Source organism: Bos grunniens, chromosome 8, assembly GCF_055505025.1.
Source record: "Bos grunniens cultivar Pamir isolate PY7600 chromosome 8, Bosgru_T2T1.0, whole genome shotgun sequence".
Taxonomy (NCBI): Eukaryota; Metazoa; Chordata; class Mammalia; order Artiodactyla; family Bovidae; genus Bos; species Bos grunniens.
This window is the reverse complement of record NC_141172.1, coordinates 101916660-101939128: the sequence shown is the minus strand read 5'-3', so window position 1 is coordinate 101939128 and position 22469 is coordinate 101916660. Positions and strand designations below refer to the sequence as shown.

General features: G+C 46.0%; 3 protein-coding genes across 3 annotated transcripts; all 3 read right to left on the bottom strand.

Moving 5' to 3' along the window:
* Window positions 1-231: 231 nt before the first annotated feature.
* Window positions 232-9113, bottom strand: LOC147367824 (uncharacterized). Its single transcript, XM_086414544.1, has 3 exons — window positions 2202-9113; window positions 1606-1767; window positions 232-1288 (listed from the first exon to the last, which is right to left on the bottom strand). The coding sequence occupies exons 1-3, from the start codon at window positions 2404-2406 to the stop codon at window positions 864-866; spliced, it is 792 nt and encodes a 263-aa protein (XP_086270670.1). The 5' UTR covers window positions 2407-9113; the 3' UTR covers window positions 232-863.
* A 126-nt stretch (window positions 9114-9239) lies between these two features.
* On the bottom strand, window positions 9240-16042 carry LOC147367823 (uncharacterized). The gene is made up of 3 exons (XM_086414545.1): window positions 11197-16042; window positions 10601-10762; window positions 9240-10283 (listed from the first exon to the last, which is right to left on the bottom strand). The coding sequence occupies exons 1-3, from the start codon at window positions 11399-11401 to the stop codon at window positions 9859-9861; spliced, it is 792 nt and encodes a 263-aa protein (XP_086270671.1). The 5' UTR covers window positions 11402-16042; the 3' UTR covers window positions 9240-9858.
* A 1456-nt stretch (window positions 16043-17498) lies between these two features.
* LOC147367822 (uncharacterized) lies at window positions 17499-19488 on the bottom strand. Its single transcript, XM_086414133.1, has 3 exons — window positions 19455-19488; window positions 18858-18917; window positions 17499-18548 (listed from the first exon to the last, which is right to left on the bottom strand). Exons 1-3 carry the CDS (start codon window positions 19486-19488, stop codon window positions 18124-18126), a joined length of 519 nt encoding a protein of 172 aa, XP_086270259.1. The 3' UTR covers window positions 17499-18123.
* Between the last annotated feature and the right edge of the window lie 2981 nt (window positions 19489-22469).

Here is a 22469-nt window from a genome sequence, read left to right as displayed (position 1 = left end):
AAGTTCACGCTTCTGTTGTACATCCTGTGTGTTTGAACATTAATGTTTTTACAATAAAATATCAGTTTTCAATTGAAGTGTAACTGATATATACACACACACACATGTTCTGTTCCATTGTGGTTTATCACAGTATTGAATATACGTTCCTGTGCTGTTCAGTAGACATTTTGCCTATCCATTCTATACATACACTTGTAAGCACACTCACAAAGTAACACTGACAAAAGATTGCAATATTTAAAAATTTATTGCAGTCCATGTAGAACACAATGTTCTATAATAAGTAAAAATGTAGTTTTAATTTCAACACCAAAAATCTACAAAGTTCTTCATACGATCCAGATTTCTTATTAAATATAAAGATTTGTTCAAGATAGTTTTCTAACTATAACCTCAAAAAAACCAATCTCTAGAAAAAAAAAAAAAAAAAGACAATTGTTCCTTACAGTGGAATCCACCCCTACGAATCAATCTATATCTCTATCTCTCATCTGTCGATCTTTCTTTCTCCTCGCCATGCCCCCCATCCACCTGTCTCTCATTTCATTTTTCAAGTAAAACAGGAAATATGGAGGGATCAAAAGGCACAAATCACATCACTAAGGTCTGCAATCGGAGCCATAGGATTAAACAAGCGTTGTCCTCTGAATGCACATCCTAGCAGGCTGACTCCTGGACACAGGAACACATCTCCCTGAGCTGGGAAGCAGCAGGGGATGAGGTCTGGTCCCTGAGGAACACCGTCCCCAAGACAGGTGGGTTTCTGTGTTTTGTGGAGGAAGTTCTTCGCCTCGGTACTGCGATGCTGCCTCGGAGCCTTGCAAGACCAGAGAAGAGGTGGAGAAAGGCGAAGTGCGCCCCTAAGGCCCAGGCGCCCAGGGCGGGTAGACCTGCGGGCCCGGAGGTCGGTGGTGCGCGGCGAGCAAGGAATCCAGCGCCGTCAGAGCCCAGTGTAGGGCGGCGCCCGCGTGCGTCAGCTGCCAGGTGAGCCAGGCGCGCTGCGAGGCCGTGGGCTCCGTGCGGTCGGTGGGCACCGGTAGGAAGGAGCCCCCCGGGGCCCGCAACTCATCCAGGACCACTTCAAGGGCTCCCATCTGGTTGGAGAGCTTGGACGTGAGCGCCTCCAGGGGCGCGGCGGCTTCAGGTGACTGGCTTCTGCGAGGGCGCTTGGGCGAGGCGGGCCTGGACTCCGGGTTGTACTGGCAGCGTCTCTGGTCCCGGGCCCACATTGGCGATCGGAACCGGGCCCCCCTGTCGTGGAGACGCCCGGAAGTATGGGCAGAACCTAGGAGGGAGACAGAACAGGAGAGGTTCCTGTGATGTGCGCTGCCCCTGAAATTTCTCATCAAATGCACAACCGCCCCTTGCCTGTCCCAACACCTCCACCCCAGGCCTCACACCGCACCATACCTGACTCTGTTGGCCTCTTCCAACATCTGCTGGCAACCCAGGCCAAGTCCTGGGCACCTTCCTCTGAGCCTGTTCCCACTTCATGGGCATCTCACCAGGGTTAGAGGCTTTCTCTGCCCTCTAGGGGTCCAGTTTGCCCTTGGGGACTTTGCCCACATCCCCACCTCTACCAAGCCCAGCCCAGAAACCTACCTGCTCTGTGGTAAAGTCCTGCTCTGCAGGAGTTTGGATGCTCCTTAGATCTCCACTGGGCTGGGGGTGGTCTTCCCCTCACCTTCTCTTCTCCATGGTCGTTTCTCTTGTGACTCTCAGGGGAGCCATCCCGGCTTCTGCATCGCTTGTGCCTGGTGACCTCTGTAGGTGGAGAGGAGGACAGGAGTGAGTGTTCCCTGACCTACCTCTGGAATCTGGGGAGAGTGGATTAGAGAAGGTTCCAGGTCCCACTGCTCCTCCACCTCCTTGCCATCCCCTCCCCCAAAATCTGGTTTCCTCTACCCCTGCTCTCCCTTCAAGAGCATCTCACGTGGACAGAGTAGTTTCTGAGCTGCCTGGCAGGCATGCCCCAGGAAACCCTCTCTCAAGTTCAGACCTCAAGGATGGCATAGCTGGTAGAGCTCCTGATCACAGGGGATCGGGACTTCACCCTGGGTTTCTCCCCCTCCTTTCAGAGGGGTCAAGGTCACATCTGGCACCCTTCCCTCTGTCCCACAGCCCAATCTCTATGTCTCCCAAATTCTTTCCAAGATCACTTGAAACAGATGTCTGCAAAAAAGAATCTGGCATCTTACCTGCTTTGCCCTGAGAGCCCTCTTGTGTCTCCATGCTTCGTTTTTCTCTCTGTCTTTCTGAGGGCTGTCGATCTCCTCCCTTCTCTTTTACAGACAGATTTTCCTTGGAGGAAATCCTCCCATTTTCCCTGTGGGAGACACCTTGTTTCTGCTGGCCAGGCCTTCTGCCCCTTGCAGCCCCTTTCATTGTGTCCATGTCTCCCATCAGCAGCACACGTCTGGATGCCTCAGAAGCGGACCAGGGAATGATCAGATCAGCAGAGGGTGTGGCCTTGTCTAGCTTTTGGACAGCCCCCTGGGGAGTCACAGATTGGTCCTCAGGAGGATCACACCCCCGAGAGCATTTGCATGATGAGGTTAACACTCTTTGCTACATCCCACTGACTCTCTTGGTCCTCAGGACACTGTAACTGTTAATTTCAGAGCATTTTGATTCTCTGCTAAATGTTAATATCAGAGGAGGACAATTTAAAGAAAATTTTTAGGATTTTTTGATGAGGAAAAGTTTTAAAATCTTTTTGAAATTGTTAAAATACTACTACTGTTTTTTTATGATTTGGGTGTTTAGCCACAGTGGTATGTTAGGTCCCCACCAGGGATCGAACCTGCACTCCCTGCACTGGAAGGAAAAGTCTTCAATTCTGGACTGTCAGGGAGGTCCCATAAAAGGGCAGGTTTTTTTCCTTGTTTGTTTCATGCTGCTTTTTCTCTAGTTGTTTTCATAGTTGTGTGTCTGTACGACTGTCAGCATGGGTCACTCTATGCCAGGGGTCACCAAGGTGTTGGTATGCTGCTAAATCACTTCAGTCATGCCTGACTCTGTGCGACCCCATAGACGGCAGCCCACCAGGCTCCCGCGTCCCTGGGACTCTCCAGGCAAGAACACTGGAGTGGGTTGCCATTTCCCTCTCCAATGCAGGAAATCGAAAGTGAAAGTGAAGTCACTCAGTCATGTCCGACTTCTAGCGACCCCATGAACTGCAACCTACCAGGCTCCTCCACCCATGGGATTTTCCAGGCAAGCCTTTGCAGTCCGTTTTACTTACTTTCTCTTTGGCCCCTACTCAGGTAGACTGTCCTGACACGATGCCACCAGAGACTCCACAGCTGGAAGATCCTATTTAAGCTCCAAATTACTGTTTGTTTTTTTAAAGGCATGACCTCTGCTCTCCACATCATACTGAGTTCATTTAATTTTTCTTCTTTTTCTCACTCTTGTTTCTTCTTTTGTCTGGATATGGACCTATTTTTCAACTGGGATCAGAAGGTACAAAAAGACATAATAGGTGAGTGACAAAAATAACCTAGAGACAGCTTTGAGAGCAATGCTCCATGAATAATTTGAAGCAAGTGATGGATGTATTTATACTGCTTGTGGGGTCCTCAAGGCAAGAATACTGAAGTGGTTTGCCATTCCCTTCTGCAGTGGACCACATTCTGTCAGAACTCTCCACCATGATGCAACCATCTTGGGTGGCCCTACACAACAAACTGTGGAAAATTCTTCAAGAGATGGGAATACGGGACCACATTACCTGCTTCCTGAGAAATCTGTATGCAGGTCAAAAAGCAACAGTTAGAACCGAACATGGAACAATGGACTGGTTCCCAAGTTGGAAAGACATACCTCAAGGCTGTATATCGTCACCCTTCTTATTTAACTTCTATGCAGAGTACATCATGCGAAATTCTGGGCTGCATGAAGCACAAGCTAGAATCTAGATTGCCAGCAGAAATATCAATAACCTCAGATATATAGATGACATCACCCTTATGGAAGAAACTGAAGAGGAACTGCAGCGCCTCTTGATGAAAGTGAAAGAAGAGAGTGAAAAAGGTGGCTTAAAACTCAATATTCAGAAAACAAAGATCATGGCATCTGGTCACATCATCACGGCAGATAGATGGGAAACTAGGAAACCAGTGACAGACTTCAATTTCTTGTGCTCCAAAACTACTGCAGATGGTGACTGAAGCCGTGAAAACAAAAGGCACGTGCTCCTTGGAAGAAAAGCAATGAGAAATCTAGAAAGCATATTAAAAAGCAGAGACATTACTTTGTTGATAAAGATCTGTATAATCAAAGCTATGGTTTTTGCAGTAGTTTGCCAGTGCCAGCCGGCAAAGTCGATCAGGTCCCGAGAACGTGCACAGCGGGGCTAAGAAAGAAAACTACAGCAAAGGAATTCTACAACAAAGATGGGGTCGAGAGGTTCAGACACGTCTCCACGAAGGGACGCAGTCTGACACCAACTTTATTCAGCATCTTATATTTATACAGAAGAGCATGAGAAAGACAAGACAGTTGACATTTTTTCTTGGTTGACCTATACATCTTCAAACAGTCACAAGAAATCTTGAGAGCATGGGAATGGCACCCTGTTATTATTTCTTACACCAGGTAACATTTCTCTGTGCATGAGAAGTTTGCACAGAACTCCAGCTGCCTGCAGTAAATAAGCGCCTAATCTCTGGGGTGGCGGGACAGAGAGCTATGTTTGCAAGCAAACCCTCAAGAACTGAGGCAGCTCCCAGAGCTTGTGTCCTTCGGACAAAGGACCCCGTTCTCACGGGCAGCTCCCCACAGTAGTCATGTATCGATGTGAGAGTTGGACTGTAAAGAAAGCTGAGTGCCAAAGAATTGATGCTTTTGAACTGTGGTGTTGGAGAAGACTCTTGAGAGTCCCTTGGACTACAAAGAGGTCAAACCAGTCCATCCTAAAGGAAATCAGTCCTGAATATTCATTGGAAGGACTGGTGCTGAAGCTGAAACTCCAATACTTTGGCCTCCAGATGGGAAGATCTGACTCATTGGAAAAGACCCTGATGCTGGGAAAGATTGAAGGCAGGAGGAGAAGGGGACAACGGAGGATGAGATGGTTGGATGGTCTCAGGACATGAGTTTGAGTAAGCTCCGGGAGTTGGTGATGAACAGGGAAACCTGGTGTGCTCAGTCCAAGGGGTTGCAAAGAGTCGGACACAACTTAGCGCCTGGACTGAATGGATATATTCACTGTCCCTAGTTGCAAATAGTGTACTTGTAGGTGGAATAATTTCTGTGAATGAGCAGGAGGGAGCATATGGAGGGGACCGCCCTGTCTTTTGCACATAGCTACTCCTCTATAAAAACAGCCTCCACCAGGTCTATGGGACCTCTAGTTCAGGTTGTTTCTGCTGATTGCTGAGAAAACCAGCACAATCCAATCAGAATCTAATCTTATTAGACTCAAGGTACCCAGCCCTCAGAGTAAAGAGCTGAGTCACTTTCATGAGAATGTTCACTTTGCTCTACAACTGAAAATTACAACATTATTCATCAACTGTACTCCAATGTAAAACAAAAAGTTAAAAAAAGAAAAGAAAAGAATGTTCTGTGGCTTCTGGGCTGACAGAGTCCTTACCTCTTCTCAGGCTTCGTTAACTGATCCTTGGATTCTGAGATGTAACACACTATTTTCACACTAGTTATCTTTGGGCGCATATTGATATAGAGTGTCACGTATTCCTGGAAAGTGTATGTGTTATGAGGGTGGGAATTAATTCCAAGTGCTCAAGTGCACGGAAGGCCCTGATCTCCCATCATCCTGGAGTCACTATTGGGATTGTTTAGGTCTCATCTCTGAAAACAAATCCTTCAAGTGTAATCGTGCTGATTGGCCTGATGCATATAGATTTCCTGAAGTTTTCAAATCCAGGGTAGCTCCCCAAATGGGTTTACATGGAGGAGTCTGCATTCTTTATAATTTTGTTCAAAATATACACGTTTCCTGTACCCCAAAGCCTTGCCTTCAGTGGGCAGGGAATTTAGACCTCTAGAGACCTTAGATAAAACCAGTATAATGATGAAGATCTGATCTGCACTCAGGAAAGGTGCTATCCTGTGACCTGAATGTTGTGATTTATAGTAAGAAAGATGTATTTGGTATTTCTCCTGGTTGCTGGCACAGCTACTAAAGCCACTGGAATTTCTTAAGTGTGAAAGTGATAAATGGGCTTTGTTATGTTAATGAGGTGACCTTTGGAAAGCATCCCAGTGACCAAAGAGTAGGGGTTGCCTGACCTTATCAGAACCCCAGGTTGGAGGGAGGAGAGAGGAGCTGGAGGTTGAACCCATCACCAGTGTCTAATTAGAGTTAAGCATCACTCTGTAATGAAGCTTCTGTAAAAACCCAAAGGACTGATTTGGAAAGCTTCCAGGTTGGTGAACAGGTGGGGATTTGGGGAGGACAGGGAAGCTCATGCCCTTTCCCCTCACCTTGCTTGAGGCACATCTTCCATCTGGCTGTCCCTGAGTTACAGCCTTTTATTATAAAATGATAATCTAATCAGTAAAACATTTCTCTGAGTTCTGTAAGCAAGTTGATTGATCCCAAGAAGGGTCCTTGGAACCTCTGCACTCTAGTGGGTCCACCAGAAGCACAGCTGAGAACCTGGCCTCTGACTGCATCTGAAGTGGGGGAGGGGCAGGCAGCCTTCTAAGACTGAGCCCTAAACTTGTGGGATCTGAAATTTTCTGTCAGTGTACACTTGTAAGACAACAAATGTCAGAAATTGCTTGGTGGTGTGGGGAAAACACACAGACACATTGGAACTTGTCTATTAATAGAATCTTATCATGCTTACCAGGCTACCATCACTGCTGGCTATGCATGGGGCACCTGCATTTGTAGGAGCCCTCTGGGTTCAGAGCAGTGAAGCTGGGGAGAGCCTGTAGGCTTCAGGGAAAGCAGAACAGTAGCAAGTACAGCTAGTGTGAGGCTGATTTCTCCCTGTTTACCACACATTTGTATTTCTCAAAGGAAGATCATTGGATTATTTTCCCATCATCACTGTAATTTCCTGTCTTCTGAGGTTTGATTTAGTGATAGTTCATGCCCACAACATTGGGCCATTGTGTCTTTGCATAGGAGCTGTGTTGCTTTCACTCAACCATATGCCATGATCACCAGAAACCTTTCCTGAAGAAAAAGCTTTGATCACATTCTCTAGGGCAGTTATGTCGGGGATGTTTGTTTGTTTTTTGGCAGTCTCTACTCAGAGCATTTCTAGGTAGAAAAAAGACCACGTCATCTGTACTAATGTGAAGAGAGGAAAGGACTATCCTGGTGTCTGCTTCCTGTCTGGAAGGAGGCTTCCTTCCTGAAGGAAGGAGGCTCCCTTATAGGCAGATACCATAGGACCATGTGAGATGAGTAACCTCAAGGGGAATGTGCCTTTGCCTTTACGTTTAAGCTTTTTTTTTTTTTTGGCTGAGCTGTTTGGCAAATGGGGTCTTATTTTCTGGATCATGCATGGAGCCGTGGTCCCATGCAGTGTAAGCCTGGAGTCCTAATCACTGGACCTCCAGGAAAGTCCCATCTTTGCCTTTTAAATTCTACCAGGTAGGTGAGTGGTTCCACAAAGTGTGGTCCCAGGACCTGGAGCAGCACCATCACTCTTGAGCTTGTTTAAATGCAAATATCAGGCTTCAATCCAGAGTGCTGTGTGCACGGCCATGCTATCTACGTTACACAAGCTCCACAAGTGATTCTTTTTTCTCACTCAACAACAGTTTTTTTGTTTTTGTAATAATATATCATATTTGGCATCATATTTGATGATATCATTGCCTTTATTTTCTCCAAAACTCCTTTCCTCAGAAATTTTGGGGTATAATGAAATGAGAAATATACTTCCAGAGGAGCATCCTGCTCATTGTAAAATTAAAAAATTGAACCCAAGCCCCCTCAATGATTCTGATGCAAGTCCTAGGATGAGAAGCACTGAAGTAGGATATTCAGACAGAGGTGGGGGAGCGTCCTCACTCAATTACAGTCTGTGATCAGCATCCTAAGAGAGCATTCTGAATGAGGTCATTTAACTGTTTTTTTCTCCTTTAATTTCAACATTAGATAATTTTTTTAAGTTTATGCCAATCCTGGGCTTGGAGGGGAGCCAGTTTTCTTATATTTACACATTTTATCCTAACCATATCTTATTTCAGGTGTGACTCAGAAATTAAACCTGTTAGGTAGTTAGAATAGGGAAAAGGAGTCCAAAATGGTGGTGGCTAAAAGACAAGGAAGGGAAAAGCCCTCAAACAAAGAACAGAGGAAGGTCAAAGGAAGGTCCGAGGACCGGAGTGAGGACTTCAGGTAGAACAGGACTCCTGACTAAGTCCAACTGGCATAGGGCAGGCCCGGGGGAAGACAGAAACATATAAAAGAGGAGCCAAAGGGCTCTCTCTCTCTCCGGCTTCCCCACCCCCGTGCGCTGGGGTGCTGTTCTCTTCGCATCTTTGCATCCACGTGGCCTCATGCCTCGAAGATGGATTTTCCTGCTATCTTCTAAATAAAATAGAGCTGTAACACTGAGCCGTAACACTGATTTGTCTAAGAGCTACAACATGGTCCGTTCGAGACCTGAGAGCTATAACATGGTCTGTCCAAGACCCGAGAGCTGTGACATGCCAATGGAGCTTTATAATTCTGTCACTCCAAATCTTTGCTGTGACCAGACAAAAACCGAGGAGCATACAGTCGTGTGACAAACCCAAAGAAGGGAACTGAAGAATGCTCCATCATCCTGTCATTGAAATATTCTTACAGTCAAATTTTCTGATTTTTTTCAATTGTCAAAATAGTAATTGGATGTTTTTACAATTAAGACTTTCCTTAGTGCCGTTTAAGGTTCAGAGCAAAAAGGAGGGAAAGCACAGAGATTCCCAGACACTTCCTCCCCACACGGGCACAAGCTCTCTTCTTCACACCAATGAGGCCCCTGTGTCACAACCGGAGGACTTGTTCTGACACATGAGGATCCCGAGTTCACGCTTCTGTTGTACATCCTGTGTGTTTGAACTTTCATGTTTTTTCATAAAATACCTGTTTTCAATTGAAGTGTAACTGATTTACACTTTATATATATATTTACATGTTCTGTTCCGTTGTGGTTTATCACAGTATTGAATATACGTTCCTGTGCTGTTGAGTAGACGTTTTGTCTATCCATTCTATACATACACTTGTGAGCACACTCACAGATCACACTGACAAACGATTGCAATATTTAAAAATTTATTGCAGTCCACATAGAACACAATGCTCTATAATAAGTAAAAATGTAGTTTTAATTTCAACACCAAAAATCTACAAAGTTCTTCATACAATCTGATTTCTCATTGGATATAAAGATTTGTTCAAGGTAGGTTTCTAACCATAACCTCAAAAAACCCAATCTCTAGAAAAACCCCAAGAAGACAATTGTTCCATAGAGTGGAACCCACCGCTAGGAATCTATCTCTCTCTCTATATCTCATCTGTCTATCGTTCTTTCTCCTCGCCACCTCCCATTCACCTGTCTCTCATTTCATTTTTCAATTAAAACAGGAAAATATGGAGGGATGAAAAGGTACAAATCACATCACTAAGGTTTGCAATCTGAGCCATAGGATTAAAGAAGCGTTGTCCTCTGAATGCAGGCTGACTTCTGGACGCAGGAACACATGTCCCTGAGCTGGGGTGCAGCAGGCGATGAGGTCTGGTCCCTGAGGAACACCGTCCCCAAGACAGGTGGGTTTCTGTCTTTTGTGGAGGAAGTTCTTCGCCTCAGGGTACTGAGATGCTGCCTTGGAGCCTTGCAAGACCAGAGAAGACGTGGAGAAAGGCGAGGTGCGCCCCTAAGGCCCAGGCGCCCAGGGCGGGTAGACCTGCGGGCCCGGAGGTCGGTGGTGCGCGGCGAGCAGGGAATCCAGCGCCGTCAGCGCCCAGTGCAGGGCGGCGCCCGCGTGTGTCAGCTGCCAGGTGAGCCAGGCGCGCTGCGAGGCCGTGGGCTCCGTGCGGTCGGTGGGCACCGGTAGGAAGGCGCCCCCCGGGGCCCGCAACTCATCCAGGACCACTTCAAGGGCTCCCATCTGGTTGGAGAGCTTGGACGTGAGCGCCTCCAGGGGCGCGGCGGCTTCAGGTGACTGGCTTCTGCGAGGGCGCTTGGGCGAGGCGGGCCTGGACTCCGGGTTGTACTGGCAGCGTCTCTGGCCCCGGGCCCACACTGGCGATCGGAACCGGGCCCCCCTGTCCTGGAGACGCCCAGAAGTATGGGCAGAACCTAGGAGGGAGACAGAACAGGAGAGGTTCCTGTGATGTGCGCTGCCCCTGAAATTTCTCATCAAATGCACCACGGCCCTTTGCCTGTCCCAACACCTCCACCCCAGGCCTCACACCGCACCATACCTGACTCTGTTGGCCTCTTCCAACATCTGCTGGCAACCCAGGCCAAGTCCTGGGCACCTTCCTCTGAGCCTGTTCCCACTTCATGGGCATCTCACCAGGGTTAGAGGCTTTCTCTGCCCTCTAGGGGTTCAGTTTGCCCTTGGGGACTTTGCCCACATCCCCACCTCTACCAAGCCCAGCCCAGAAACCTACCTGCTCTGTGGTAAAGTCCTGCTCTGCAGGAGTTTGGATGCTCCTTAGATTTCCACTGGGCTGGGGCTGGTTGTCCCCTCACCTTCTCTTCTCCATGGCTGTTTCTCTTGTGACTCTCAGGGGAGCCATCCCGGCTTCTGCATCGCTTGTGCCTGGTGACCTCTGTGGGTGGAGAGGAGGACAGGAGTGAGTGTTCCCTGACCTACCTCTGGAATCTGGGGAGAGTGGATTAGAGAAGGTTCCAGGTCCCACTGCTCCTCCACCTTCTTGCCATCCCCTCCCCCAAAACCTGGTTTCCTCTACCCCTGCTCTCCCTCCAAGAGCATCTCACGTGGACAGAGTAGTTTCTGAGCTGCCTGGCAGGCATGCCCCAGGAAACCCTCTCTCAAGTTCAGACCTCAAGGACGGCATAGCTGGTAGAGCTCCTGATCACAGGGGATCGGGACTTCATCCTGGGTTTCTCCCCCTCCATTCAGAGGGGTCAAGGTCACATCTGGCACCCTTCCCTCTGTCCCACAGCCCAATCTCTATGTCTCCCAAATTCTTTCCAAGATCATTTGAAACAGATGTTTGCAAAAAAGAATCTGGCATCTTACCTGCTTTGCTCTGAGAACCCTCTTGTGTCTCCATGCTTCGTTTTTCTCTCTGTCTTTCTGAGGGATGTCGATCTCCTCCCTTCTCTTTTACAGACAGGTTTTCCTTGGAGGAAATCCTCCCATTTTCCCTGTGGGAGACACCTTGTTTCTGCTGGCCAGGCCTTCTGCCCCTTGCAGCCCCTTTCATTGTGTCCATGTCTCCCATCTGCAGCACATGTCTGGATGCCTCAGAAGCGGACCAGGGAATGATCAGATCAGCAGAGGGTGTGGCCTTGTCTAGCTTTTGGACAGCCCCCTGGGGAGTCACAGATTGGTCCTCAGGAGGATCACACCCCCGAGAGCATTTGCATGATGAAGTTAACACTCTTTGCTACATCCCACTGACTCTCTTGGTCCTCAGGACACTGTAACTGTTAATTTCAGAGCATTTTGATTCTGTGCTAAATATTGATATCAGAGGACAATTTAAAGAAAATTTTTACGTTTTTTTGATGAGGAAAAGTTTCAAACCTGTTTTGAAATTGTTAAAATATTACTACTGGTTTTTTATGATTTGTTTTTTAGCCACAAGTGGTACGTTAGGTCCCCACCAGGGATCGAACCTGCACTCCCTGCACTGGAAGGAAAAGTCTTAACCTTGGACTGTCAGGGAGGTCCCATAAAAGGGCAGGTTTTTCCCTTGTTTGTTTCATGCTGCTTTTTCTCTAGTTGTTTTCATAGTTGTGTGTCTGTACGACTGTCAGCATGGGTCACTCTATGCCAGGGGTCACCAAGGTGTTGGTGTAGAGGACTAGGAAACCTTTGCAGTCTGTTTTACTTGCTTTCTCTTTGGCCCCTACTCAGGTAGACTGTCCTGACACGATGCCACCAGAGACTCCACAGCTGGAAGATCCTATTTAAGCTCCAAATTACCGTGTTTTTTTTTGTTTTTTTTTTTAAGGCGTGACTTCTGCTCTCCACATCATACTGACTTTATTTTTTCTTCTTTTTCTCACTCTTGTTTCTTCTTTTGTCTGGATATGGACCTATTTTTCAACTGGGATCAGAAGGTACAAAAAGACATAATAGGTGAGTGACAAAAATAACCTAGACACAGCTTTGAGAGCAATGCTCCATGAATAATTTGAAGCAAGTGATGGATATACTCATACTGCTCATGGGGTCCTCAAGGCAAGAATACTGAAGTGGTTTGCCATTCCCTTCTGCAGTGGACCACATTCTGTCAGAACTCTCCAGCATGACACGACCATCTTGGGTGGCCCTACACAACAAACTGTGGAGAATTCTTCAAGAGATGGGAATACTGGACCACATTACCTGCCTCCTGAGAAATCAGTATGCAGGTCAAAAAGCAACAGTTAGAACCAAACATGGAACAATGGACTGGTTCCAAATTGGAAAGAAATACCTCAAGGATGTATTTGGGTTGTCAAATACATCAAGGGTTGTCACCCTTCTTATTTAACTTCTATGCAGAGTACATCATGCAAAATTCCAGGCTGGATGAAGCACAAGCTAGAACTTAGATTTCCTGGAGAAATATCAATAATCTCAGATACGCATGTGACACCACCCTTATGGCAGAATGTGAAGTGGAACTGAAGAGCCTCTTGATGAAAGTGAAAGAGGAGAATGAAAAAGCTGGCTTAAAACTCAACATTCAAAAAATTAAGATCATGGCATCTGGTCCCATCACTTCATGGCAAATAGATGGGAAAACAAGGGAAACAGTGACAGACTTCATTTTCTTGGGCTCTAAAACCACTGCAGATGGTGACTGAAGCCATGAAATTAAAAAGCAGGTGCTCCTTTGAAGAAAAGCAATGAGAAATCTAGACAGCATGTTAAGAAGCAGACATTACATTACTTTTTTAATAAAGATTCGTATAATCAAAACTATGGTTTTTGCAGTAGTCATGTATCGATGTGAGAATTGGACTATAAAGAAAGCCGAGTGCCAAAGAATTGATGCTTTGAACTGTGGTGTTGGAGAAGACCCTTGCAAGTCCCTTGACTGCAATGAAATCCAACCAGTCAGTCCGAAAGGAAATCAGCCCTGACTATTCATTTGAAGGACTGGTGCTGAAGCTGAAACTCCAATACTTTGGCCTCCAGATGGGAAGATCTGACTCACTGGAAAAGACCCTTATGCTGGGAAAGATTGAAGGCAGGAGGAGAAGGGGAACGACAGAGGATGAGATGGTTGGATGGTCTCACCGACTCGTTGGACATGAGTTTGAGTAAGCTCCAGGAGTTGGTGATGAACAGGGAAACCTGGTGTGCTCAGTCCAAGGGGTTGCAAAGAGTCGGACACAACTTAGCGCCTGGACTGAATGGACATATTCACTGTCTCTAATTGCAAACAGTGTACTTGTAGGTGGAATAATTTCTGTGAATGAGCAGGAGGGAGCATATGGAGGGGACCGCCTTGTCTTTTGCACATAGCTACTCCTCTATAAAAACAGCCTCCACCAGGTCTATGGGACCTCTAGTTCAGGTTGTTTCTTTCTGCTGATTGCTGAGAAAACCAGCACAAGCCAACCAGAATCTATTCTTATTAGACTCAAGGTACCCAGTCCTCAGAGTAAAGAGCTGAGGCACGTTCATGAGAATGTTCACTTTGCTCTACACCTGAAACTAACAACATTATTCATCAACTATACTCCAATGTAAACCAAAAAGTTAAAAAAAGAAAAGAATGTTCTGTGGGTTCTGGGCTGACAGAGACCTTACCTCTTCTGAGGCTTCATTAACTGATGTAGCTCACTATTTTCACACTAGTTATCTTTGGGCACATATTGATATAGAGTGTCACATATTCCTGGAAAGTATTCCAAGTGCTCAAGTGCATGGAAGGCCCTGATCTCCCATCATCCTGGAGTCACTATTGGGATTGTTTAGGTCTCATCTCTGAAAACAAATCCTTCAAGTGTAATCGTGCTGATTGGCCTGGTACATGTAGACTTCCTGAAGTTTTCAAATCCAGTGTATTCCCCAAATGGGTTCACATGGAGGAGCCTGCATTCTTTATAATTTTGTTCAAAATATACATGTTTCCTGTACCCCAAAGCCTTGCCTTCAGTGGGCAGGGAATTTAGACCTCTAGAGACCTTAGATAAAACCAGTATGATTAAGATCTGATCTGCACTCAGGAAAGGTGCTATCCTGTGACTTGAATGTTGTGGTTTATAGTAAGAAAGATGAATTTGGTATTTCTCCTGGTTGCTGGCATAGCTACTAAAGCCACTGGAATTTCTTAGGTGTGAAAGTGATAAATGGGCCTCGTTATGTTAATGAGGTGACCTTTGGAAAGCATCCCAGTGACCAAAGAATAGGGGCTGCCTGATCATTTCAGAACCCCAGGTTAGAGGGAGGAGAGAGGAGCTGGAGGTTGAACCCATCACCAGTGTCTAATTAGAGTTAAGCATCACTCTGTAATGAAGCTTCTGTAAAAACCCAAAGGACTGATTTGGAAAGCTTCCAGGTTGGTGAACAGGTGGGGATTTGGGGAGGACAGGGAAGCTCATGCCCTTTCCCCTCACCTTGCTTGAGGCACATCTTCCATCTGGCTGTCCCTGAGTTCAGCCTTTTATTATAAAATGATAATCTAATCAGTAAAACATTTCTCTGAGTTCTGTAAGCAAGTTGATTGATCCCAAGAAGGGTCCTTGGAACCTCTGCACTCTAGTGGGTCCACCAGGAGCACAGCTGAGAACCTGGCCTCTGACTGCATCTGAAGTGGGGGAGGGGCAGGCAGCCTTCTGAGACTGAGCCCTGAACTTGTGGGATCTGAAATTTTCTGTCAGTGTACATTTGTAAGACAACAAATGTCAGAAATTGCTTGGTGGTGTGGGGAAAACACACAGACACATTGGAACTTGTCTATTAATAGAATCTTATCATGCTTACCAGGCTACGGTCACTGCTGGCTATGCATGGGGCACCTGCATTTGTAGGAGCCCTCTGGGTTCAGAGCAGTGAAGCTGGGGAGAGCCTGTAGGCTTCAGGGAAAGCAGAACAGTAGCAAGTACAGCTAGTGTGAGGCTGATTTCTCCCTGTTTACCACACATTTGTATTTCTCAAAGGAAGATCATTGGATTATTTTCCCATCATCACTGTAATGTCCTGTCTTCTGAGGTTTGATTTAGTGATAGTTCATGCCCACAACATTGGGCCATTGTGTCTTTGCATAGGAGCTGTGTTGCTTTCACTCAACCATATGCCATGATCACCAGAAACCTTTCCTGAAGAAAAAGCTTTGATCACTTTCTCTAGGACAGTTATGTCGGGGATGTTTGTTTGTTTTTTGGCAGTCTCTACTCAGAGCATTTCTAGGTAGAAAAAAAGACCATGTCATCTGTACTAATGTGAAGAGAGGAAAGGACTATCCTGGCGTCTGCTTCCTGTCTGGGAGGCTCCCTTATGAGCAGATACCATAGGACCATGTGAGATGAGTAACCTCAAGGGGAATGTGCCTTTGCCTTTATGTTTAAGCTTTTTTTTTTTTTTGGCCATGCTGTTTGGCAAATGGGGTCTTATTTTCTGGATCATGCCTGGAGCCGTGGTCCCATGCAATGTAAGCCTGGAGTCCTAATCACTGGACCTCCAGGAAAGTCCCGCCTTTGCCTTTTAAATTCTACCAGGTAGGTGAGTGGTTCATGATGTGTGATCCCAGGACCAGGAGCAGCACCATCACTCATGAGCTTGTTTAAATGCAAATATCAGGCTTCAATCCAGAGTGCTGTGGGAGGGGCCATGCTATCTACGTTACACAAGCTCCACAAGTGATTCTTTTTTCTCACTCAACAACAGTTTTTATTGTTTTTATAATAATATATCATATTTGGCATCATATTTGATGATATCATTGCCTTTATTTTCTCCAAAACTCCTTTCCTCAGAAATTTTGGGGTATAATGAAATGAGAAATATACTTCCAGAGGAGCATCCTGCTTATTGTAAAATTAAAAAATTGAACCCAAGCCCCCTCAATGATTCTGATGCAAGTCCTAGGGTGAGAAGCACTGAAGTAGGATATTCAGACAGAGGTGGGGGAGCGTCCTCACTCAATTACAGTCTGTGATCAGCATCCTAAGAGAGCATTCTGAATGAGGTCATTTAACTGTTTTTTTCTCCTTTAATTTCAACATTAGATAATTTTTTTAAGTTTATGCCAATCCTGGGCTTGAAGGGAGCCAGTTTTCTTATATTTACACATTTTATCCTAACCATATCTTATTTCAGGTGTGACTCAGAAATTAAACCTGTTAGGTAGTTAGAATAGGGAAAAGGAGTCCAAAATGGTGGTGGCTAAAAGACAAGGAAGGGAAAAGCCCTCAAACAAAGAACAGAGGAAGGTCAAAGGAAGGTCCGAGGACCGGAGTGAGGACTTCAGGTAGAACAGGACTCCTGATTAAGTCCAACTGGCATAGGGCAGGCCCAGGGGAAGACAGAAACATATAAAAGAAGAGCCAAAGGACTCACTCTCTCTCTCCTGCTCCCCCACCCCCATGCGCTGGGGTGCTCTTCTCTTTGCTTTTTTGGATCCACGAACCCTCATGCCTCGAAGATGGATTTTCCTGCTATCTTCTAAATAAAATAGAGCTGTAACACTGAGAGCTACAACACAGTCCATTCAAGACCTGAGAGCTATAACACGGTCTGTCCAAGACCTGAGAGCTGTGACATGCCGATGGGGCCTTATAAGTCCGTCACTCCAAATCTTTGTTGTGAGAGACAAAAACCGAGGAGCATACACTTACGTGACAAACCCAAAGGAGGGAACTGAAGAATGCTCCATCATCCTGTCACTGAAGTATTCTTACAGTCAATATTTTCTGATGTTTTCAATTTTCAAAATAGTAATTGGATGTTTTTACAATTAAGACTTTCCTTAGTGCAGTTTAAGGTTCAGAGCAAAAAGGAGGGAAAGCACAGAGATTTCCAGACACTTCCTCTCCACACGGGTACAACCTCCCTTCTTCACACCAACGACACCCCTGTGTCACAACCGGAGGACTTGTACTGACACATGAGGATCCTGAGTTCACGCTTCTGTTGTACATCCTGTGTGTTTGAACTTTCATGTTTTTTAATAAAATACCTGTTTTCAATTGAAGTGTAACTGATTTATACTATATATATATATATATATATATATATATATATATATAGACATGTTCTGTTCCATTGTGGTTTATCACAGTATTGAATATATGTTCCTGTGCTGTTCAGTAGACGTTTTGTCTATCCATTCTATACATACACTTGTGAGCACACTCACAAATCACACTGACAAAAGATTGCAATATTTAAAAATTTATTGCAGTCCACGTAGAACACATGCTCTATAATAAGTAGAAATATAGTTTTAATTTCAACACCAAAAATCTACAAAGTTCTTCATACAATCCAATTTCTCATTGGATATAAAGATTTGTTCAAGGTAGGTTTCTAACCATAACCTCAAAAAACCCAATCTCTAGAAAAACCCAAAAAAGACAATTGTTCCGTAGAGTGGAACCCACTCCAGGAATCTATCTCTGTCTCTACATCTCATCTGTCTATTGTTCTTTCTCATCGCCACCCCCCATCCACCTGTCTCTCATTTCATTTTTCAAGTAAAACAGGAAATATGGAGGGATCAAAAGGCACAAATCACATCACTAAGGTTTGCAATCTGAGCCATAGGATTAAACAAGCGTTGTCCTCTGAATGCACATCCTAGCAGGCTGACTTCTGGACACAGAAACACATCTCCCTGAGCTGGAGTGCGCAGGCGATGAGGTCTGGTCCCTGAGGAACATCGTCCCCCAGACAGGTGGGTTGTTGTCTTTTGTGGAGGAAGTTCTTCGCCTCAGGGTACTGAGATGCTGCCTCAGAGCCTTGCAAGACCAGAGAAGACGTGGAGAAAGGCGAGGTGTGCCCCTAAGGCCCAGGCGCCCAGGGCGGGTAGACCTGCGGGCCCGGAGGTCGGTGGTGCGCGGCGAGCAGGGAATCCAGCGCCGTCAGCGCCCAGTGCAGGGCGGCGCCCGCGTGCGTCAGCTGCCAGGTGAGCCAGGCGCGCTGCGAGGCCGTAGGCTCCGTGCGGTCGGTGGGCACCAGTAGGAAGGCGCCCCCCGGGGCCCGCAACTCATCCAGGACCACTTCAAGGGCTCCCATGTGGTTGGAGAGCTTGGACGTGAGCGCCTCCAGGGGCACGGCGGCTTCAGGTGACTGGCTTCTGCGAGGGCGCTTGGGCGAGGCGGGCCTGGACTCCGGGTTGCACTGGCAGCGTCTCTGGCCCCAGGCCCACACCGGCGATCGGAACCGGGGCCCCCTGTCGTGGAGACGCCCGGAAGTATGGGCAGAACCTAGGAGGGAGACAGAACAGGAGGGGTTCCTGTGATGTGAGCTGCCCCTGAAATTTCTCGTCATATGCACTACAGCCCCTTGACTGTCTCAACACCTCCATCCCAGGCCTCACACCACAGCATATCTGACTCTGTTGGCCTCTTCCAACATCTGCTGGCAACCCGGGCCAAGTCCTGGGCACCTTCCTCTCAGCCTGTTCCCACTTCATGGGCAGAGTTAGAGGCTTTCTCTGCCCTCTGGGGTTCAGTCTGCCCCTCAGGGCCTTTGCCCACATCCCCACCTCTACCAAGCCCAGCCCAGAAACCTACCTGCTCTGTGGTAAAGTCCTGCTCTGCAGGAGTTTGGATGCTCCTTAGATCTCCACTGGGCTGGGAGTGGTCATCCCCTCAACTTCTCTTCTCTATGGCTGTTTCTCTTGTGACTCTCAGGGGAGCCATCCTGAGCTTCTGCATGGCTTGAGCCTAGTGACTTCTGTGGGTGGAGAGGAGGACAGGAGTGAGTGTTCCCTGACCTACCTCTGGAATCTGGGGAGAGTGGATTAGAGAAGGTTCCAAGTCCCACTGCTCCTCCACCTCCTTGCCATCCCCTCCCCCAACTCTGGTTTCCTCCAGTCCCCCTCTCCCTCCATTAACTTCTCACGTGGACAGAGTAGTTTCTGAGCTTCCTGGCAGGCATGCCCAGGAAACTCTCTCTCAAGTTTAGATCTCAAGGATGGCATAGCTGGTAGAGCCCCTGATCACAGGGGATTTGGGACTTCACCCTGGGTTTCTCTCCCCACTTTCAAAGGTGTCAAGGTCACATCTGGGACCTGTTCCTCTGTCCCACAGCCCAATCTCTAGTGTTTCGCAAATTCTCTCCAGGATCACTCAAAACAGATGTCTGCAAAAAAGAATCTGGCATCTTACCTGCTTTGCTCTGAGAGCCCTCTTGTATCTCCATGCTTCGTTTTTCTCTCTGTCTTTCTGAGGGATGTCGATCTCCTCCCTTCTCTTTTACAGACAGGTTTTCCTTGGAGGAAATCCTCCCATTTTCCCTGTGGGAGACACCTTGTTTCTGCTGGCCAGGCCTTCTGCCCCTTGCAGCCCCTTTCATTGTGTCCTTGTCTCCCATCAGCAGCACACGTCTGGATGCCTCAGAAGTGGACCAGGGAATGACCAGGTGAGCAGAGGGTGTGGCCTTGTCTAGCTTTTGGACAGCCCCCTGGGGGGTCACAGATTGGTCCCCAGGAGGATCACACCCCCGAGGGCATTTGCATGATGAGGTTAACACCCTTTGCTACATCCCACTGACTTTCTAGGTCCTCAGGACATTGTAACTGTTAATTTCAGAGGATTTTGATTCTTTGCTAAATGTTAATATCAGAGGAGGACAATAAAGAAAAATTTTAAGTTTTTTTGATGAGGAAAAGTTTTAAAGGTTTTTGTATTTGTTAAAATATTACTACTGGTTTTTTATGATTTGTTTTTTAGCCACAAGTGGTATGTTAGGTCCCCACTCCCTGCACTGGAAGGAAAAGTCTTAACCTCTGGACTGCCAGGGAGGTCCCATAAAAGGGCAGGTTTTTTTCCTTGTTTGTTTCATGCTGCTTTTTCTCTAGTTGTTTCCATAATTGTGTGTACGACTGTCAGCATGGGTCACTCTATGCCAGAGGTCACCAAGGTGTTGGTGTAGAGGACTAGAAAACCTTTGCAGTTTGTTTTTCTTGCTTTCTCTTTGGCTCCTACTCAGGTAAACTGTCCTGACACGATGCCACTAGAGACTATGGCTGAAAGATCATAGTTAAGCTCCAAATTACCATGTTTTTTTTTTTTTTTTTTTTTAGGGCATGACCTCTGCTCTCCACATCATACTGACTTAATTTAATTTTTCTTCTTTTTCTCACTCGTGTTTCTTCTTTTGTCTGGATATGGACTTGTTTTTCAACTAGGATCAGAAGGTACAAAAAGACGTAATACGTGAGTGACAAAAATAACCTGGGACACAGCTTTGAGAGCACTGCTCCATGAATAATTTGAAGCAAGTGATGGATATATTCATACTGCTCATGGGCTTCTCAAGGCAAGAATACTGAAGTGGTTTGCCATTCCCTTCTGCAGTGGACCACATTCTGTCAGAACTCTCCAGCATTATGCAACCATCTTGGGTGGCCCTACACAACAAACTGTGGAAAATTCTTCAAAAGATGGGAATACAGCTTACCTGCCTCCTGAGAAATCTGTATGCAGGTCAAAAAGCAGCAGTTAGAACTGAACATGGATCAACGAGCTGGTTCCAAATGGGAAAGACACACCTCAAGGCTGTATACTGTCACCCTTCTTATTTAACCTCTGTGCAGAGTACATCATGAGAAATTCCAGGCTGGATGAAGCACAAGCTAAAATCTAGATTGCCGGGAGAAATATCAATAATCTCAGATACTCATGTGACACCCCCCTTATGGCAGAAAGTGAAGAGGAACTGAAGAGCCTCTTGATGAAAGTGAAAGAGGAGAGTGCAAAAGCTGGCTTAAAACTCAACATTCAAAAAATTAAGATCATGGCATCTGGTCCCATCACTTTATGGCAAATAGATGGGAAAAGAAGGGAAACAGTGACAGGTTTTATTTTTTTGGACTCCAAAACCACTGCAGATGATGACTTGCAGCCTTGAAATTAAAAGATACTTGCTCTTTGGAAGAAAAGCAATGACAAACCTAGACAGCATATTAAAAAGCAGAGGCATTACTTTGCTAACAGAGGTTTGTATACTCAAAGCTATGGTTTTTGCAGTAGTCATGTATCCATGTGAGAGTTGGACTATAAAGAAAGCTGAATGCCAACGAATCCATGCTTTTGAACTGTGGTGTTGGAGAAGACTGTTGAAAGTCCCTTGGACAGCAAGGAGATCCAACCAGTCTCATCTAAAGGTAATCAATCAGTCCTGAATATTTATTGGAAGGACTGATGCTGAAGCTGAAACTCCAATACTTTGGCCTCCCAGTGGGAAGATCTGACTCATTTGAAAAGATCTTGATGCTGGGAAAGATTGAAGGCAGGAGGAGAAGGGGTCGACAGAGGATGAGATGGCTGGATGGCCTCACCGACTCGATGGACATGAGTCTGAGTAAACTCCAGGATTGCTAATGGACAGGGAGGCCTGGCGTGCTGTAGTCCATGGGGTCGCAAAGAGTCGGACACGACTGAGGGACTGAACTAAACTTACTGAATAAGGCATTTGCTGTTTCCCTCCACTACCTTCTGTCATTTTTCAGGTAACTTCGTAATTTCATTTTCCAAAAACCTTTTATCTTTCTGAGCAAAGAACTATTCCAAGTGCTCTTTATAGTATTCCAGGGAATTGAAGTTTTTTCCAAGAAGAGAATTTTGTAATGACTGAAATAAATGTAAACCCAAATGTGCAATGTCTGATGAATATGGCTGATGAATCAGAACTTCCAAGCCAAGCTGTAACAGTTTTTGCCTAGTCATCAAAAAACATGCAGTCTTGAGTTATCCTGATGGAAGATTATGTGTTTTGTTGACTACTTCTAGTCAGTTTTCATTGAGTGATGTTTTCAGTTGGAGTAATTGGAACCAGTAGTTGCTGGAATTAATGGTTTGGTTTTCTGAAAGAAACTTATAATAAAGGGCGTCCTTTGAATCCCACCGTATACCTAACATCTCCTTCTCTGGATGGAGACCGACATTTGGTGTGGTTGGTGGTGTTTCGTTTCACTGGCCCCACAATCTCTTCTGTTCCACATTATTGTACAATATTGACTTTTCTTTGTCCGACACAATTTTATTTAAAATCAGAGCATTTTTTTACATCTCAGTAGAGAATCCCTTTCAGAAACGGTCCAGATTTTATTGAACTTATGTGAAACCCAAACATCAAACTGATTAAAATAACCAAGGTGACAAATTATTTTCAACACTTGA

Coding starts and splice junctions, on each gene's coding strand:
- LOC147367823 (XM_086414545.1), bottom strand. CDS start 11,401: ATGGGAGACATGGACACAATGAAAGGGGCTGCAAGGGGCAGAAGGCCT. Junction 10,763..11,196: donor GGGTTCTCAGAGCAAAGCAG/GTAAGATGCCAG, acceptor CTCCACCCACAG/AGGTCACCAGGCACAAGCGA. Junction 10,284..10,600: donor AGGACTTTACCACAGAGCAG/GTAGGTTTCTGG, acceptor TCTCCCTCCTAG/GTTCTGCCCATACTTCTGGG.
- LOC147367822 (XM_086414133.1), bottom strand. CDS start 19,488: ATGGAGATACAAGAGGGCTCTCAGAGCAAAGCAG. Junction 18,918..19,454: donor GGGCTCTCAGAGCAAAGCAG/GTAAGATGCCAG, acceptor GACCACTCCCAG/CCCAGTGGAGATCTAAGGAG. Junction 18,549..18,857: donor AGGACTTTACCACAGAGCAG/GTAGGTTTCTGG, acceptor TCTCCCTCCTAG/GTTCTGCCCATACTTCCGGG.
- LOC147367824 (XM_086414544.1), bottom strand. CDS start 2,406: ATGGGAGACATGGACACAATGAAAGGGGCTGCAAGGGGCAGAAGGCCT. Junction 1,768..2,201: donor GGGCTCTCAGGGCAAAGCAG/GTAAGATGCCAG, acceptor CTCCACCTACAG/AGGTCACCAGGCACAAGCGA. Junction 1,289..1,605: donor AGGACTTTACCACAGAGCAG/GTAGGTTTCTGG, acceptor TCTCCCTCCTAG/GTTCTGCCCATACTTCCGGG.